The sequence below is a fragment of the Netta rufina genome, assembly GCF_964035555.1.
Source record: "Netta rufina genome assembly, chromosome: 17".
Taxonomy (NCBI): Eukaryota; Metazoa; Chordata; class Aves; order Anseriformes; family Anatidae; genus Netta; species Netta rufina.
Window position 1 is genome coordinate 5,181,483 of NC_140141.1, and position 20,101 is coordinate 5,201,583.

Below are 20,101 nucleotides of genomic sequence, written 5' to 3' on the forward strand. Positions count from 1 at the left end.
TGAGCAGCTATCCATGAGGGGCATTCCTAATACTTTGGTTTAGTAATTCCTGCATTTTTCGGGCATAGGCAGACTTACACAGAAGTGTTGCAGTGCTGGAAGTGCGCAGCAGGTGTGGAGCCCCCAGCTGGGGCAATGACATGATGGAGGACAGCATCTCATCTATGGTGCATAGCACTTGCTAACTCCTTTTGAAACAGGTGTTAATGGAGCAGAGGCAGAAAGGTAGATGGAAAATGGGGCTGTGTGGAATGAAGTGGGAGTCATCCACCAAGCTGGCTAAGAGATTATGCCCCGAAGCAAAAATGTACTGGCAGTTGGTGGAAGAAATTCTGAGTTTTATTGAACAGAGAAGGTGGGAGACACGGAGACGTTTCTGAGATGCTCTTACATTGGTAAGTAGGAAAAAGGAGAGGCTTTCATGCATGAAGAGAAGTAATGACAGCAGGCAGGTGGGGGGTGCGTGACTGGAATGCAGCTCGAACTGCAGGAGGTAAGCGGAGGTGAGAGGGTTATTGCTTCTGTGTGCATCCGAGTATTCAAACCCAGGGAGGTGCTGAGAAGGAAGAAGGAATCCAGCCAAAGTCCAGCCAAAAAGGAACAGACAGGCTGACAGAAAGGGCAAATTGTAGACTGCGCTGAAATCACAGAAGAGGGTGAACTTGTGGGGATGTTTCCAAGTGTGCTGCAATTGTGACTAGGCAATTTAAAATGAAGCCATCAGAAGAGGACTGCAGAACTGCCTTCTGTTCACAGTCACACACAGTTCTGAACTCAAATACAGATGCGCTAAATGTTCTGTATGAATATTCTGTTAATTAACCTACCTTCAGCTTTTTGCTTATCTGATTTGTGTTTCAGCAAAGCTTCCTTGAAAGATAAGTTTCCAAATTCCAGTAAGCTATCTGAAGAGATTTTTTAAGTATTAGTGTTCCGGAAAGTAATACTACACACTGCTCAGGCAGCACTGCTTTTTCTTGAGGAGTTCTTAGATTGCCAATTCACCTTGTGAAGTGGCAGAGGAGAAAGGGGATATGAAGGTCATACTGGAGTCAGATAATCACAAACTTATTCAAGGAATGGAGAAGAGCTATACAACTGTTCGTGCTTCATGTATTAAGTAACTACAGTTTTTCTCAGCATTCAGTATAGGGGGCAATGATCCCAGGGCAAGAAGAGGACACTGGAGAAGAGGAAAATAAGTGGTATGGATTGGCAGGATGCCTTTGGGGATTGCCACCTGTTGCAGCTTGCACATAGCTGTAGGTGTCATGTAACAAGCAAATGGTGGCATTAAAACCAGCCTCAGACGGTGGAGCAGGTTAACTATCCAGTAGATTAAAAAGAATGGAAGTGTGAGTGAGGAAGCTGAGCTGGGAGAGTGTGAGACCACACACCGGAGCTCAGGGATCCTCATGCATAGATCACTTTTCTGGTACGGAGCAAAGAAACCCCTGGCAGATGAAGTGTGTTTCCAGTGGGATAAATGAGCCCTGTATATCAAGAGGGGGTGGCATGGCCTTGAGTTTATGGTTAGCAGTACACGTGGTTTAGAGTTCTGAGATCTTGGCTTGCGCGGTCCCACAGCTGTAACTACCATGAAAACCAGGGAAAAACAGACAAAATGTAAGGCTTTCATTTCAGAAGGCCTTTTTATCCTTCTTAGCAACAGACGATTTTTAAAAGGAAAATTCTGACAAGATATCCATTTGATGGGGGAGCATTGTTCAGTTTTCAGTTTGATTTGAGATGTCTGAAATATGATAATTTGTGATATGTGCTGAAAAATATGTATATGAGAGATGGCTGATTTAGAAGAGAGTGCTGAAGAGAGGAAGTGATTTATTTGTGTTTGTAGGTTTCTTGTCTTGCTAGTGGAAAACTTGCTTTGAATTATGCTACACTTCTGGGACAGCATCTTGTTAATGCAAAAACATTCTTTTTGTGTCTACAAATACCTTAGTTTTAGTTCTTCTACTAGCAGGCAAGCTTCACACTTCCTTACCCACCTCATTCATACCTTCATGCTTTTTTTCACAACGTCCTTTTTTTTCCAGAAATGTTTTCATAGATAATGCCTGCTTATCACAAACTCTCCAAAAGTCATCAATCCAGGAAGCACCTTCCAGCTGCAGTCACTGTAGATGTGTCTTTTTTGACCGTAGGTTGTTTGTGCTTTCCTGTACTCAACAAAACATTTTTAGGGGGATTAATTTGTTGTTGACAATCTGAACAGCACCGTGATCTCCTTGATCTTGTTTGTCTGGCAAGCGCTCTAACGGGATGCTCACATACTCTTCCCTCATCAGTGCAGTGTGGTGCCACACCTAGTGAAGAAAGATAGATAAAATCGCTTCAAAATGTGCAACAACTTTCTACTAATGATGTGTCCTTGCCGAAAGCAGGGCCCCTTTTTACTAGGGTAGATGGATAAATCCTAATCCTTTGAGATGAGGAAATTAAGACACGGATGCTCCTGTCAGTTACTCAGCATCGCAAAAGGAAATGGCAGAGCTGGGAGTAGCTCCCATTCCTGACGAGCTTACATTGCAAAGCCGATGCAGTGACACTAGGGATACTTTGTTAAGACATGTCTGTTGCAGCCTTGTATTGATGTTATGTATGTTGATGCTGGTGTATTTCTTTACCTAATATTTGAATGAGAGTCAGCATTTCTCCCTGCCCATTCCAACTGGGGATTCTCGTCATTCTGACATCTTGCATCTTCCTTTCCTTGCGTAGGAGTTGTGAGAAGGGGGTGGGTGATGGGATTGGAGCTTGCTCTCTTTGGCCCTGTTGTTGGTGACTGTGAAACTGAGATAATTTGAATGAAAACAGGAGTGCAAGTTTGCATCCCAGGCTACAGATGCAAAGTAAGAATTGTAGCAGACAGTCATTGTCCCTTGTCACCTTGCTATTACCTGATAGACAGGCATATAGCACAGCACAGGTTTCAGAAACAATTGTCCACCCAAAGACGAGCCAAGGGACCTTCAGCGTAGCTGAATGTCCTGTAGATGAGTTCCCACGTGCGCTGCTTTCAACAAGCATGGGTAAAACATCATGGACATGGCAGAAGCCTTTCTTTTTGTGGCATATCTTTCTCGTGGCTGTTCTCTTCTGTGATTAAATAAATAAGTTACATGTTCATTCATACGTGCCTTCTCTGCTTCTCTTGCTTCCATTCTCCTCTTCCTCACCTGCAGGCTTTGAATTACTGTACCAGCCAGACGTGGTCCGCCTGTACCTCTCCATCCTCACCGAAAGCCAGAACTTCAACACTCTGGAAGCTGCAGCAGGGGCTTTGCAGAACCTCAGTGCTGGCAACTGGATGGTGAGTGCAGACTCTTCTCTTTAGTCTCTTTTATTTCTTTTGTGCAAGCAAAGAACAAAGCTACATCCATTGCAAGTGCACTGTAACCTTGTACATTTATGTGTCCTTTAAAAAGGAGGGAGGTGGGAACCTTGAAGAAATTATTTCCATTTTATTTGTCCACTTAAGATGCTTTGCAACTTCTGGACAGATGGTGTTTACATAGTGTCACTTAGCTCATGACAATTTAACCATGAGCTGGCTTTACTACTTAAACCACTTAACCGTTGCCACATCCCTTCAGAAAAGCTTGTTGTTAGATGTTTGTGTTGTGAATACTGAATTCATTGGATTGTCAGATTGCTCAGGAAATGTACTCCAAAGTGTCCTCCGCTTTTTTTTTTTTTTTTTTTTTTTCCTCTCTGAGCCATTCCTAGTGCTAATCAGGCAGTTCTCAAACTAGAAGTGATCATGCCTGATCACTTCTAGAGCCCTATAGCTAAGTGGGACTGAGCAGCAGCCTGAAGATCAGGAGGGGGACACTTTGCAGCTGTCTTCAATACAGTTTATTTTAAAATCAACCATGAAAAAGAGTAAAAGTATGAAAGTGGAGGTGGGGAAAGATAGCATGCTTCGGATGTTTTGCCATTCCCTCCAAATGACCTCTTTTTCCTAATCCAGAGGGATGTGTTTTCACACTGAGATGTTTACAGAACAGATGCTAGTGGATGATACTCCTTCTTTCTATTTCTGTTCTCTTTCTCCATCAGCTTGCGAAGTTGCAAGGTGAACTTCCACATCCTTTCTTCTTGGTGCTCGACGAATTTGAATGATGCATTAAAACTGTAGATACATCAGCACGATACCCCCTAGCTAGTCTTTGTATTTCAAAAAATAATGAATTACAGCACTGAAAGAAATGCCAGAGGCAAGGCAAGGGTGGGTATGTGAACTCACAATGCTTTGTGTTGTTTCTTTTTCCTTGTGTGTTCTGATCAGTGGTCCACGTACATCCGTGCAACAGTGCGGAAGGAGAGGGGCTTACCGGTGCTTGTGGAGCTGCTCCAGTCGGACTCCGACAAGGTTGTAAGGGCTGTGTCAATTGCTCTGAGGAATCTTTCAATGGATCGCCGCAATAAAGATCTTATAGGTATTTTCTGAACTTTTCTTACCAGGCTGGGATCTTGGATACCCTTGAGAGATCTCATGTTTTTTTTGGTCAGTTTGAGGGCTCATTTTGCATGCAGTTTCCATCAGTGCTCATTACTTTCTGTAGCCACCAAGTGAAGAGTTGTCAAATCAGAATGTATTTCCAGCTCATTCAAACAGGCCATGGCTTAAGGGAGGTTTCTAACTCAGGATTAAAAGTAGATGTGGAGTTTTGCAGGAGAGGGGAGTGTGTGCGTAGCTGTGCAGAGGACTGGGTGGGTTAAGAGGCCACTTGTCTCCTCCTTAGCTCCAGCTGACATGGCACGTGCGCCTGGCTGCATATGGTGGTTACAGATGTGTTGTTCCTCAGGTCTGCTATTAAAGATAGAGCGGCAGCCTTGCACTTGGTGTGCTGAGCTTGCCTGGGGAATTGCAGTGGGCTCTAAAGTTGTCCCCTCCCTTTTTTTTTTTCTTGTGTTCTCCCTCCCCCCTCATCCTTCTGTGTGGTAGTTGCTGTAGAAGCTGGATACCAAAGAACTTACCATTGAGATAGTCTCCTTCAAATTAGTTCTTCTGCAGTGCTCACTAACTCCTATCCAGTGGAGTAAATATGCATTTTTTTTAATTTTTTTTTTTTCAGAAAGATTCATCTGTGAGCTGAGTTTTCCTCTGGATGCCTCTATATGTTTAATTAATATATGTTTAAACTGTGACCTTGTTAGGCAAGGAAATATTTGGGACATATTTAGGGCCATCATTCCAAGCTGATGGCAACATGGAATCCTGCCTTAATACATCAAGTTTCTCTTCTAATAGTTCAGAGATGTAGCTAGGCAAATGGCAGAAACCAACACCTGGGAGTGATAAACTCCTGGCTCCCTGTTTTTTCTCCAGTACCATACAATGTGAAGGCTATCTGGACCCAGGAAGAAATACTTTTACCTTTGTTGGATGAAGGTTAATAAATGCATGGCTGCACACCTTGCCCCAGAAGGCCTATTACAAGGCTAAGTTGAGTAAACTGTGTGCGTGTATTAGCATGAAGATGTGGCATTAGCAGCAGCTACCGGATGCTTTTTGCCTCAGGCACTGCAAAGTATGATAGATGCTGGCTGTAAAAATACCAATAAAAACTGCATTTTTTCTCCTCACTACCTTTTAACATTCATGATGGAGGAGTTTGTCTTGGATATCAACTCTCAATCACCTTGAAATAATGAACGATAAATACACTGTTAAGTTACAGTCTTGAGGTTCAAAACACTTGCATTATGAAGTTTTTTGATCTGGCAAGCACCCTTGAACTTTATCATTCAGGATGGGAAGCTGAAATGATTATTAAGGCTGAGTAATGGTATCTCTTCCCCTTATCTAGGTAGTTATGCCATGGGTGAGCTGGTAAGAAATTTGCCCAGCAGGCAGCAGAGATCCGCAAAGAACCTGGAAGAGGATACAGTGGTTGCGGTGTTGAATACGATCCATGAAATCATTACTGACAGCTCAGAAAATGCAAGGTCTCTGATCCAGACACAGGGCATTCAGAAGCTGGTAGCTATCAGCAAGTCAAGGTAAGTGACAGTTGAAAGCAAAGTGCACAAGAACTCACTGCGAACCTGAAAATGTTACTATGAACAGCAGTGGTTTGCTTTGCAGAAGTATTTAAGCATCCTAGCCTTTCCTAAGTGTAGCTAAAGCAATCAATATATACACAACATAAAATCATACCTTTAATAGATTTGTGACACACACACACACACACAAAAAGTGAATTGGGTGAAAGTTTCTGCTACGTTAGGACAGGACATGTTAGAACATGGCAGCATTCTTTTCCGGGAGTGCCAGTGATGGAATCTGCTCCTTTTAAATAAAATGGTTAATGATATTCAGTAATTATTCTGGCCAAGGGGCTGGTAGTGTTAATTCAAAGTGACAATCTTTCTCTGTGTGATATTGTTGAAAAACTGTTCTGACTCTTTTACAGAAAAGTTTGTTTAGCCAAGTTAGACACAAGCTCATTTTTTCGAAACATATTCAGGAAGTTTTTGGGAGAGTAACTGAAGCCTTTGCTGGGTTGTATTTTTATGAAACAAGAAAGCCAAATATCTAGCCCTGTATTATTTTATAGAGCTTGCTTGTGTACCGCCTTAGTAAGGAATGGCTGGAAATTAATTTGGGGATTAAAATTTACTTATATTGTGCTAACTCAAATTGCTTTGTAAGGTAAAGCAACCTCATCAAGTTGTGAGGTATATATATAAGTTGATGTGAAGGTTTGAAAAGCAGCTCAGAACACTTGGGGGAACGGGGAGGGGTGTTCTCTAAATACATCCAGGTAGAATTGGAATCCATCTATTTTCTGTTAATGGCAAATACAGAACAAAAGGGTCATCCTGGCCTCAGTGCTTGCCTAGGAATGCAGTGTTGAGAAAACAGAGATCTGCAGAATTTATGACTTGTTGGATTTCTCTTTTTCTCAACAAATACCCATATATGTGAAGAAGTCACTAAATGATTTCACATACATTCTATAACTCATAGACTCTAAGCACAGCTCTGTGAAGTACTAGGTACCAGGATCTTGTTTCGGTACAAAGAGGTAGACATGAATAGACTTATGTTGCTTGATATTTGACATTCTAATTTTGTTTTGCAAATCAGCCAGTCTCCTAGAGAAACAAAAGCAGCATCTCACGTTCTTCAGATGATCTGGAGTTACAAAGAACTACGAAATGCCTTGCAGAAGGATGGGTGGAACAAATCACACTTCCAGGTAAAGATGCTGGGTCTTAGGTTATAGAAATACCCGAGTGGAATGCGTCCTAAGTTAGTCTAATACTAATGTCAGGTAGATTTTGCAGGCTTTGATTCTGTTCCTCTAGGTGATAAAACAATATACAGTAATCTATCCAGTCATAACATCATCCATATATACTTGCTGAGTAGGTTTTTCAGTGGTCTGAGAAATGCAGCTTTTTAGTTTTTGGAAGTGTGCCACCTTGCATAGGTCAAATGCCCATGCTTTACTCAAGAATTAGCATGTCTTTTCTCCTTTGAAATGTTTTATTTTTATTTAGCAGCATAGGGCATATACCTGTTCTTGAAGTGCAGCTTCCTCACCTTCCTTTGTGAAAAGGCTGAGCTCCTTTTACAGACCAACAATGGAGCCTTGTAGATAATGCAAGAATAAATAAATAAATCCAACAACAAATCTATATGAAAATAATTTAAAAAAAAAATACTCCACTGCCATATGATCAACAGAAGTGGGACCTAGCAGTGTTCCATGATCTTATTCCATACTGTTGGTTAGGTGATTTTTTTCTAGTTCAATTTCCCAGAGTGGCAATTTCATATTTGTGTGTTTTTTGTCTTGCAGTCTGTTTCTACAACTCCGAAGGGTTCCAAGGGTACTGCTGGCAGGTCTGCCTATGACGACAGCACTTTGCCTCTGGTGGATAAAAGTCAAGGTCAGCTCTGCTCATTATCACTTTTTGTATTGTGCTTTGCTTGCTTGCTTGCTGAATGTGCCACATCTGTTATAGAAGTGAAAAGGAGGGCAAGGAGTAAGGGGGTAAACATATTTTATTTATGTGCTACTTTTTTACTCTGCAGTCACAAAATGGGCAGTCCTATTAGCTGGGTATAGGTAGTATTCCTTCCCCTGTGAAATGCACGCTACTGATATTGCATACAAGTTGAGAAAACAACATAATCAGTTAAGTCTTCTTAGGAGAATTTTGGATAAATGTGAAATGGAATATAGGGGAGAACAGCTTTTTTTGACCACGTTATATATTAGTAAATCTCGCTTTCAGCCAGGAAGTGGGCTTGGAATCTTGGTACTGGAGTTTTTCCTTTCTAAATAAATGTGGCTGCTTTGGCAATGCTTCTTCCTCTACTGTGCAAGTTTTTTCATTTGAGATGGTTTATCCAAACGCTAGTTAAATCTAACTGCTGTTTGTTTATCAGGTCTGACACAGCTGTACCAACACTGGTGTATAAAGCTTCAGCTGTAGTTTCATTGTGACTGCTTTGTCTCTGAGTCTAGTTCTGGTTTCTAATACTCAGATATCTAAATTTCTTTTCAGAAATCTGTAGTCTCCCTATGATAGTGTATCATATTGCACTTAACCCTGTTTAACTGCAGATTACTGCAAAGAAAAATACAAACACTGTCCTGCCACCTTCTGTCTGTTTGATCAAATTTGGCAGATTATACAGACAGAGAATGACTATGGTCAGATCTGCAAATGGATTGTAAACTTTTTATTTTCTTCGTGGGTTAGCTTTCTGTTGGCTCAGCAGGCTGCTTGATTTGTTCCTGTGACTCAGAGAGAAGCTTGTTAAATGGTAGGTAGTCCACAGCAGAAATGGTGTTTCTGTTACCGCGTGGAGAGAGGGAGCTCTGTATTGCAGTGCCAAAGCAGAAAATAAGGGTTACGTGTGCTGTCTGGAGAGCTTAAATCAAACTTACCTTTCTGAATGGATAGCAGTTGATTGCAGGCTTACTGTAAAAGACTATTCAGCACTTTATGGACTTCTCTGTTCTGTGACTTGTATACAAGTATCAGGTGTTGAGAAAAAACAAATGTAACTCAGGTAGTTTCAATGTTTCTGTTTTATAGATAACGAGAAGGCTGGGAGTCGTGATATGATACCTATGGATGAACTTGGCCCAGGTAAATTCAGTCATAGATCAAACCCTCTGTCTGTTTCAGTAGAGCACACTGTCACTCACAGGAAAGTTCAGCTATTTCTCTGGGTGATACTCTTTCAAATGGATAAAGTTGACATTTAAAAACAGAACATTACCTTACGAAAGATTGGTCACTTTCACTTTTTTTCTTTCCTTCTTTTTCTTTTAAGTACACCTATTGTGTACACACCAATTTCTCCACTACTTTAAGCATAGAATGGAGAAGTCTTGTCCTAGCTTTCATTCTAGCTCCTGGCTCTTGAAGCAGCTGCATTCCATATTCCATATTCCTTCTGCATCTCCAGGTTTACAGATCTGTAAACCTGGAGATGCAGAAGGAAGAAGCTGTAAATTTACTTCAGCATGACACCTAAATCCATTCTGCCTTTGTTTTCTGTAGGTAATAACAAAAATGTTAGTACATACAATGCTCTGGGCTCTGCCTTTTATTTACCTGCATCTTAAGTGTGCATGTATTTTTCTCCAGCCAGAGAACAGACAACTGCTGTCAACTGAATGCTTTCAGACTGATAAACTTTGCAGTTTACAACTTGTAGAGTGGTGGTGTTTGTTTTTTTTTCTTTACTTAGGTAGGTAAAGGTGCTCTATGTTCTTAGGAATTTGCTTTAGTTCTTTTAGTTGATAGTATTTGTATTTAAATGCTTATATGAATGCCTCCAAATCAAAGTTTTCTATACTGCTATTTGTAGCAAAAAAACCCATCTTGTGTCACTACAGAATTCAGTGGGTTTCCATCTGTTCAGCTGGGCCCTTCCAGCCAGGGTGTTCATCCTCCTCCCCTGCATTGTGGAAGACCAGGCTTGTTCCAGAATGCAACCATCTTCCTGCTGCTCTTATATTGCCTCTTTTTGTTATGGTTCAGCTCTCTTCGAGCCTGTGGCTTTACTGCTAACCCATGTTTCCTCTTTTTCAAGACTGCAAGAAGTAACATGCTGTTGTGATCTCAGCTTGTTTCCAATGCCATGGACTCATCCTTCTCTGTAAATGAAATTAATTTGCTATTAGTGTGGCAAGGGAGGCAGAAGAATTCGTTCCCCATCAGCTGGCAGTACTGGGCCAGTCAGTTTCCTATTGTTGGAGAGCCTGGGCAGAGTTTGGTTGTCCTGAGCGATGGAAAAAGCGTGTATTATGAGTTACTGTGGGATGCGGTAGACAGCCCAGCACACAGATACCTCAGGTCTGTCAGACTGTATCAGCTCCAGATAAGTGACTCTGTGCACGGTAATCTGAAGATCATCAATGTATATTGTCACAGTGCTGCCTTGGGGTGGCTGTGACCCTGAGCTGTCTGGAGAAGCAGCAGAACTGTGATCTCAAAGCTGTATGCCAAATTTTCTTGGTTCTCTAAAACTGTATCTGTGCCGTAATTAACCTACAGTCATTCAGACGAGAGCATTTGAGATTTCAGAACTGTTCAAAACAGAGACACAAAGTTCAGATGCACCTCTCTTTAGGCATAACTTCTTCTTTCTTCTTCTTTATGATGGGTGTAGAGGTTTGATCTTTAAAAGTTGAGAGCTGTGTGAGGGCATAGATGGACTCGCATTCAGCATGCATTCGGTTGTGTCATTTGTGATGACATAAAAATGTCACTGCAGAATGAATGGCAGATATTCAGTAAAGCAATACAGAAGACAACAAGGAGAAAGTTGAGACAAGAATAAAAAAGCCAAGAACGAGAAGTGCCTCTGCTGCCAAATATAACTTGTCTATAAACCGCATTGTATTAACTCAGAAAAATGCATTGATACTGTGGAACAGTAGGATCAGCATAGGTCTCCTTCATGCCACAGAAACAGAGGTAATTCTGTTAACTTATTTGGAATTAATCTGATTCCTGGGAGAAGCAGTGCTCACTAGTTTCATTGGAGAGCGCTGGACCTTGAGGCCCTTAGGTATTACTTCTCTGATGCAGCCTCCTTCAAGATATTTTTTATTTTTTATCTCATTTTATTAGGTGAAAACATGAACTTCCTATCTCTGCCACTGCATATCTTGACAGAATTGTAGCACAGAGCTTGGTTTTCAGAAACACACAATCCATTACTGCTGATGTGTGTGGCACCATCAGCATGCAGGCCACACAACAATGGGTTTACAGTATGAACTACAAAATATCGTGGAATTTGGATATGAAAAACAAAGTTCTTGACTATTTGTTTTTAGTAGTATTAAGAGACTGTTGTGCTTTTTTTGTGTGTGTGTGATTACATATCCCTTATTCTGACCTTGCTCACTGGGGTGTATTACAGCTGCCATACTTTACCTCAGTAGCTATTGCTTTCTGGGGGTGGGTTAAAGGTTTCCCTCTGCATCTTAGCAGTTCATTTAAAAATTTGTTGGGATCAACCATGATAGCAGTACAGAAAGGCAAAGTGATCTGGTACATCACAGGGAGTATAATTAATATCTGACTGCAAAGAGCAACCTCTCAGTTCAGAGTTTGCATTGTTGGGAGTCAGGATGTTTCCATCACTTAAACAGACATACGTGAACTATTTACTCCTAAATGAATGACCAATCTGTAGTAGCTGACTTACTAGCAACATTCATGCCAGTCATTTTAATTATTGGTCACGTGTTCCTCCACACATGCTGGCTGGGTGACTGGATGCAACTGGAAGGATTTGGGTTTCTTCTTCTTTGTTCAAAAGGAATAGCCAAGAGTGTTAGCTGTCTTTGTTGTCAGTATATAACTGTAAGTGAAGTTCTGTGTAGCACTGATTTTTATGCTTTAAAATCTGCATAATGCATGTGTAACTCTAATTCCTTAATTATTTTTAGGCAGCATGGGAAAGTAGTCTTCTACTATCTGTAATGTCAAAAATATACATTACCTCAGGTGCTTCTTGCAGGTCTGTGTGCACTTTGATCCATGAGACATGTAGGAAAACTTGAGCTCATTTCAAACTGACTGTGACCAGCACAGACACCGTTCAGGACCTGGTGCTGTGACTGATGCAAGTCGTGGTAGCTGCATGCACTTCTGTCATGCGGGCAGGTGAAGCCTCTTTCTGACAAGGAAGCCCCACAAAAAACTTGATTTATTTTTTTTTTAATGACCTTTTTCAGGCAAGTAATACACCAAGAGATGAGCATTCTGGTAGCTTTGTAAAAACATTTTAGTGGTATTCTAAGAACCTAGTTCATCAGAACATGAAAACACTAACGATCCCTCAATTACATAAAGGAAAACAAAAGCCTATGGGGAGCTGTGATTGTTTTTACTCCATATTACAATGCTGCAAAAGCAGAGCAGGACAGGATCTATTTGTTACTGATAATGAAGGAAATTTGGTGCATCAGGAAAATAAATTAAGATTGCATTGGTGGACTGATTCAAAGCAGAGGTTAGGAAATAATTAGAGCTGGGTCTTCATAATACCCTCTCACACTTTTCCTCTGTATGTTAATTGCACTTTAATATTGTTTTTAGTTGTCAGGAGAAAAAGCACCAACAGGTGCTACTTTGTAATGAAAGACAGCCCTAGCACAGCAGGATTCGCATCAAGATTTCTTCCAACTTGACAGTCTCCTTTTCTCAGTGCTCTGAAAGGGACTGTTCCAAATTACTGTTATGTCCTGGTTGCAGTCAGGCTCAGGAAGAGTGGGAACATGCTGCAGAGCATTCAGAGAATGAACACAGCCAATTAATCAGGCTGCTAAGCAAGGAACACAAGATTTGAGCTGAATTTGGAGCTCATTAGCCACAGGGCGTGAGATGACAACTTGCTGCTTTCCTTGGGCACGCTACAAAACTGCAGCAGACTGGGATGAAAACAGTGCTGCTTGCTAATGAATGCCAGCATCTGGCAGTGATATTAAAAAAAAAAAAAAAAAAAAAAAAAAAAAAAGGCTTTTCTGTTTTAAGCTGGTAAAAATAAAATTTCAGAGCTGAAGCACGTGTGAAAAGTGGGCTGCCAGCATCTTTGGGTGTTGATAGTTTATTTTCCCCTGTTTCTTTGCTGAATACTGCTAGCATCAGCTCTGTTTCTGCTCTTAGTAGTGTTTCATGCCCGACTGTCATATTATTTCTCCTCAGATGGGTACTCCACCATTGATCATCGGGACAAGGAGCGCAAGTACAAGACCACTGATAACACAGGAGATGCCTCAGAGAAAGAACCTTTAAAAGTGAGATTCCTCTTACTGCTGAATGCTAGTTAGTCCCTTTAAAAGAAACAGAGCCTGGTGTCCCCCACAAGAAATACATAGTAGTTAATTACAAGGGGACTTTTAAGGTTGTTTTTTTGTGTGTCTGTGTATGTGTGTGTTGTTTTTTTTTGCTTGTTTGATGTTAAGTTAAAGGCACCATTTTATAATTCAGCAATTGGATAACTAGAAATAAAACCAAAAAGCTGTTTTCCATTGCAGGAGAAAATGCAGGTAATTGGTTAATTGGTTATTGGTAAAGGGATGAGGCTATAAAAATAGGAGGCATTTGTTTTTCACTTTTGTGCAGGCAGCATTCCCTAGCTCTAAAGTGAATAGCTGTGTTCAGACTTTATTCCGAGAATAGCCCCTGCAAACCATCACACTGCTTTATTGTTTTCACCACGAGAAGTACGTGTGAATTTGTGTGTCTGAGTAGAGCAGGGTGGTGAACAGCATTCGTTTCACCAACACTCAGGGTCCTGACAGTAGACATTGGGCATGGGCCAAAAAGATGGAGAGGGAGGGAGAGATGTGCATACTTAGGAGTGTTGTCTTCGAAAAACAAAATTTAGACAACCTTCTAGTTGGTGGAAAAAAAAAAAAAAAAGAAAAAAACCTTCACAGCTTCACAGAGCCTTTTGCATTGTGTGCAGATGTCGCTTAGTGGGTTCTGTTTCATTTCTGTTGCATTGCTATGCCTTTTCAGTAGATTTGTTTATTTTAAAAGCTGCTTAATGCTTTTAACAATGCTGTGGCCATCACTTCTCCCTGGCCTCAAAACTAGCTTGTATTTTCTCCTGGGTAGGTCATTCCTGAGGGGGGGTGTTCCTTCAGTGAACCAGGAATCCATGACAGGAAACACTGCAGTTAGTCTGTAGAAAGCTGTCCTTACTAACCTTCAGCACGTTGCTGATAATATCTGTAAATCCAGGTGATTTGGGTTCAGTGGAAACAAACTTCAGTCGATTGAAAGGAAAACACACTACATTGAACAAAGGAAATAAAAATGTGATTTGGAGAAAAATCTTCCCATAGATTTAGGAAGAGGTCCTGCTGTATCAGTCTGCCTGTGCTAACTTGCCTGCTTATGCATTACCTGCTGTGTCCTCCTTTCCTCTGAAGGTATACCCTGGAGAAAGGTTTAAACCCAGATGCACTTCTTTTAAGCACAGATCACCCTTTTACCATTTGCCAGTTCTGGTTGTAACTGCACCTTGTTGGAGGCTGCCCAGTTAGCTTTTTTAATATAATCACTAATTGTCTCGTGACAACTCCACAGTGCCAACCAGGGCTTCCTGTTTTGAATCAGCAAGTGAATGCCCTAGAGTAATGTGGCTGATACGAAACACTGGCCTGTTTGCTTCAGCTGCTAGCTCACTTTTCTCCTTTGGCCAGTTCTAGAAATAAGTGAAGATTATGGCTGTGTATTGTTTAGGAGGCCTCTGACACCAAAAAAGCTTTTTGCAAGAGAACAGCCACTACAGTTTTCCCATTTAGTCACCTTGCAGCTCCTTTGATACGTGTAGACGTATGGTGACACCTATTAAAGGAATCCACTAGCAATAACGTTTCTGCTTAAACTTTCCCAATGCATTTCTGCTTGACAAAGTGTAGTGAAGACAAGAGGAACAAAATCTCTCCACTCCCCTTGGAAGTGGTTGTGCTCTTTCAATTGTTTTTTGGAGCTGATACAACTGAGCTGATTACTAAAGGCATGCAGCATGCCTCCCTGCTCCAGCGTTACTCGGAAGTGGCAAGAGAGAGCCCAGCTTGAACCAGTGCTAGCAGTATGGACTTTCTAGTCCCCTCATCACAGTTCCATTGTATTATAAGGATGCAGTGAGAGTGGATGCACTAAGCGACATAAGAATTTTGATCAATAGAAGCTTGACAGAAAATGTATTTATAAAGAAAATAGGCTAAGGAAGAAGTAGCAAATGCTTGTGTTATTTGCCACTCGTTTCATGAAAGTGGTTTAACACAATCCTCAAAATTGTGTAATTCAGCCCAAACTCCCAGTGTATGTCTGAGGTGAAGTACAACCCAGAGCTCCAGGGAGCAGCTGCTTTGCTTTCATAAGAAAGGAATAAAAAAAATATTTCACCTCAGCGATGTGCCTGCCACACACAGTCTGTACTGCCTCCAGGTTTTAAGGATAAAGGATAGCCTGAATTCAGCCTGTTGTGTGCCTCAAGGGTCTGCACCGGTGTGTCCTCAGTTAGAGCAAAGCCTGAGCAGCTGCTACTCTTCCTTCTTCCTATCCTGTGAAAGAGAAATACATCTGTGGGGTCTTCTGGCTTGTGAACTGTTCAATAACCATGGCTCTGAGGCTCAAGAGTGACCAAGAATTGTGAATAATAATGGCAGGGAAGTGCAGCCTTTTGGCTGCTGCAAGTGCTCTTGTCGGTATTGTGCCTTTGCTGATCTTGTTTCTTTCTCTACCACTAATTTTCCCTTGTGCTCCTTTGAGCTGACTTGTTTGGTGGTTTTGTTTGATTAATCCGCTCTGTTTTGCCTTTAACTCCTCACCCTGTGCTGCAGAATGACACAAATAGGAAAAACATTAACAGGAGTAACAGGGCTTCGGTGAATCTGGTGGATGCCCGTGACATTAAACCCCAGCCTGTTGACTCTTGGGTCTAATTTGCATGCATGGTAGGTTATTTCAATGGTAATTGGTGCTAGTGATTAACTTGTCTCGTGCATGATCTGTATCACTGTGGAATCTCTTCATGGCTAACTGCTAACTGGGTCCTTTCAGACAAATGATAATGCATTTGAAAAAGCGGTGTTTATATTATTCAGCATGTCTTCAATGAAATGCAATCAAACACCACTGTTTGATTAAAAAATAACCTGTCAGATAACCAGACAGCAAATTAGTATCTTGAATGATTGGTTGTCAGCTGAAACATGAATAATTTCTCCTTGTTAGGCCATGGGAGTGAATTTGAATAGTGTGTTCCTGATTCCAACCATTTTTCCCCTCCAGACTCATTATAAGGACTAGCCTGAGACTTAAGGAAAACTATCCTTGACTGTTCATGGATGTCCCCTGAGGTTCCCATGAATTACACAGCCCTGCCCACCTGCCAGAAAGCTGCTGCCTGTACAGTGACTTTGTGAGGGGAGATGATTTTGGTTACACAAGAATCACTTAGCCACAACTCCCACTTCCTCATTCTTTCTTTTATTGTTGTTATTAAAAAAGGCACCTTTCTGTCACTTTCTAGCCCTCTGCCTTCGCCATGTGCCCAGTTCCTCTGTAATGTCAGTAGCCCTTCTTTACTCCTGCCGCTGCTCATCTGTCTCCCCCTGTCTTGCTCGGCAGCCCTGTGCTCTGGTACCTTCCACCACTGTCCGTGGAGATGCAGTGCTCCGTTTGGAGCAGCAGGTTTTGTGCCCCTGGCTATCACTAAAGGAATACCAAAGTGACAGTTCATAAGGCACTGGGCAACTTTCCCAACAGAGTGGACAAGCAGGCCTTTAAGGCCTAAATTCCAAAACACGAAGCATCATCCACCCCCGCAACTGTACGTGGAAATAACTTGTATTACTGCAAGTATGTTCTGGGACTTTGCTGCTGGCGTGTCCCCCCCCTTCTTCTTTGAAGAGTCTAGTAAAGGTGCTGTGTATTTGCATCTTGTTTCTGTTCCTGGGCTGGAAGCAGCTGGCCAGAGCAGTTTTGCAACACCACCAGGTACCCTCGTGCAGCTAGGAGCAGACCCAGCACTGCTGGCCTCCCGCAGCTGGTCAGCACTGTGTGCTCAGCCTTGTGGGCCCAGCCAAATCTGTGTGTAGTGCCTGTATGCTGCTGTATCTGTGTCGTTCCTCTTAGCAGTGAAGGTGTATGGGTGGAACTTTGACAAACAAAATCTGTGCTTGTTTTCACCCAGTCATACCCTTCACCAAACACATATACTGGGGATAGATTGGCATTTCCAGCCATTGTTCTACCACTGGGTGATGGAGATCACCGATGTCATGTTACTTGTTGGTATTAATCAGTTCTGACTTTATTTTGCAGGGCTAGAGTCCAACCACATTTTTTTTAATTGAGGGGGAGGAAAAAAAAAGATTGAATTGACACAGAGGATCTCATCAGTCACCACTGCCATTCAGATCTGGAGGGCGCTGCATCACTGACAAGGCTGCGGATTCTAAGAGGATGGGGGGAGAAAACACAACTGACTGCCATTGCCAACCCCAGAGCACCATGCCTTACAGCGAGACGATTTGCTTTTTAAATCAGTTCTATTCCCACCAGACATAGCCGCCTCCCCTCTCCCTCCCACTCCTGCAAGAAGAAAGCACGCAAGAACAGAGAATCCAAGCTTCCATCTAGCTGCCTGCACTCTTAGGTGACTCTTACGTGCGGATGGTGTCGAGTATGAGAAATGAAGGTCATGCAGCAGCAAAGAGGACAGCTTCACAAGGGAAAGAGAAACTGCAGAATATTTGAAATAATATCATAGGCGTAGTCATGAAGATAATAGCACTTTTCTGCTTTGGGTCTCATTGTTTTGTTTTATTTTTTTTGGGGGGGGGGATTTATTTGAACTGTGAAATCTAACATTTTTTAAGAGTTTTTGAAAAATGTTGAGGTTTTCTTCATTATTTCCACAGGAAGTGCAGGAATGTTGAGTTGGATTTATTGAATTTCAATGAAGAGAGAAAATACAGAACAAAAACTATTAAATGCTGGTCAAAGGAACTGGAGAGTAGATAACAAAATTGATGCAAGCTGTATAATCTGCTTTTAGAGTAAGCTATATCAATCACAGTGCTATATTATTGTTATAATCTGGTGTACGATACTTCTGCCTTTTGAATTCTGTAATGGCTCTGTTTTTATTTCCACATGCGGAAAACAGTTCATTGAAGGTTTCAGTGTCCCCGGTTCAGAAATCTATGCTGAGAAGTGGAGTTGGCTGACTTTTAATTTTCTTGCTCTCAAAGGTTGCAGTAAGGAGCTTATACATTTTAAATGTTGCATTGATAACAATTAACAGTTTCTTTTGCCATAGCTCTTAACACATTGGAAGAAATAGGAGCTTCTTTTCAGGATTATTTTGAACATGCTATAAGTTTTAGATGGGTCTACCACTTACATTTAATGGTAAATTTATCACTGTTGGATCCATGTTTGCTTTGGGTTGTGGATCCTGATGAAAAATGCCACAAAGGGAACTTGGTTTGGCGTTTTTTAAGTCACCATGATTTCTGTGTTCCTTCGGTTTTGTTTTGAGATTACATATTTTAGTTGGTATGAAAATCATCCATGTGCAAAAGTTCTCCTCTTAGATGCCATGGCATGCTCTGGACAGGGAGGAATTTTTACCTCATGAGAACATACGCTGCATATACCACATCTGGTAATACAACGAACTAAGTGACTTCAGATCACTGATTTTTCTCCAGGCATTGGTCAAGGGAGGGCAGCAGAAGAGAGTAAGAACCAAGTGTCTCACTAGTAGCATCAGAGGACTTTTGCTGGTTTTGTTCAGTTGCCGCTGTTCTTGTATGCCACACTTAATTCTCAACAAGCTCCTAAAAATGGTGCGACTGGAAAGCACATTTTTGAACCTAGCAAACATCATTTGGGGTTTTCAGTGCCTGCTGTTTCCTTTGTAATTAAAAAGGAGAAATATTCAACAACCTTGCATCACCCAAAATATTACTGTAATAGTAAACGTCTGAAGCTTTTGTAAAAAAAAAAAAAAAAAAAAAAAAAAAAGCAAGTACCAAGAGCTTTGTATCTTCTTGAGTATATTAAAAATTTGACATGAATACATATATATAAATAAAAAAAATCTATATATCTATATATATATATTGTTGTGCAGAGGATAGGTTAACAAAAACATGTAAAGTAGTTTGCAGGAGAGGGAAGCATTTGTTGATTCAGGGAAAAAGACTGATGCCAGAAGCTGTCAGTGATTTGGATGACACACGTGCTCCTTCGGCCCCCTCTCTTTTGACCCTCATCTTCTACGTACATTACAGTGGTCACTTCGGGATCCTAGGGAAGGTGAAGTCGCTTGGAGCAAACTAAGATAGCAAAGATGGGGGGGGAGGGTCACCTGCATGAGAGTCCTCTTGGACCAAAGATGCTTAGCAGATCAAGGGAAACAAAGAGATGCGTCTGTGATTATCTGCATTTGTGTCAGGGGCAGTGTCTCTCTGTGTGTAGACATAAAGTGTGGCAATGAAACCAGAAACATAGTCTGACTGTATATTAATTATATCAATGGTGCTCTTTTCATACTTGTTCTGCCAATACGCGGAGACCCTTTTAACCAAGCTACACAGAAACGTTTTATATCACTTTTGGTTATGTATTTGGTGTATTCTTTTTGTATATGAAAGGATTTTTTTAAAAACGTTCAGTAATTAGCAATGGAACCTGCTTTGTAGCTAATTAGAACAGTGTAAGAGAAGGGCCATGCTGTCAGTCTGTCCCTGATCTACTTCAAACCATATATTTACCAAAGGAGTCTGAGCAAAAGTTCACTTAAAATAAAGACCTGACTGTTGAAAGGAGTCTCTGCTAAGACTTTGTGATTTAGTGGTTGTACAAATATTTCAAAGCCAGCAAGAGGTTAATAGAAAACCGCAGGAAGGGGGAAGTGACATGACTAGGGGCTGATGGTGTCCATGACCTCCTGTCCCAGATAGCACGTGGCTCTCAGTGGGGCACTACTGGGACATTCAACATCTGGTTGGGAATCTACTCTGGGCTCTGTCACTAGTGAGCCAAACACGAA

The 20,101-nt window shown here is 41.5% G+C and overlaps 1 protein-coding gene across 2 annotated transcripts in view; it reads left to right on the plus strand.

Annotated features, from left to right (window-relative positions):
* ARVCF (ARVCF delta catenin family member) overlaps positions 1–19,868 on the plus strand; it is a 146,146-nt gene extending 126,278 nt beyond the window's left edge. For both annotated transcript variants that reach the window (XM_084297219.1, XM_084297220.1), the window contains 8 exons: positions 3,207–3,334; positions 4,313–4,463; positions 5,838–6,030; positions 7,121–7,232; positions 7,839–7,929; positions 9,088–9,141; positions 13,222–13,313; positions 17,362–19,868. In XM_084297219.1, coding sequence (XP_084153345.1) covers positions 3,207–3,334; positions 4,313–4,463; positions 5,838–6,030; positions 7,121–7,232; positions 7,839–7,929; positions 9,088–9,141; positions 13,222–13,313; positions 17,362–17,367 — 827 coding nt within the window. In that variant the 3' untranslated portion in view covers positions 17,368–19,868. The remainder of the gene's footprint in view (positions 1–3,206; positions 3,335–4,312; positions 4,464–5,837; positions 6,031–7,120; positions 7,233–7,838; positions 7,930–9,087; positions 9,142–13,221; positions 13,314–17,361) is intronic.
* The last annotated feature ends 233 nt before the right edge of the window (positions 19,869–20,101 follow it).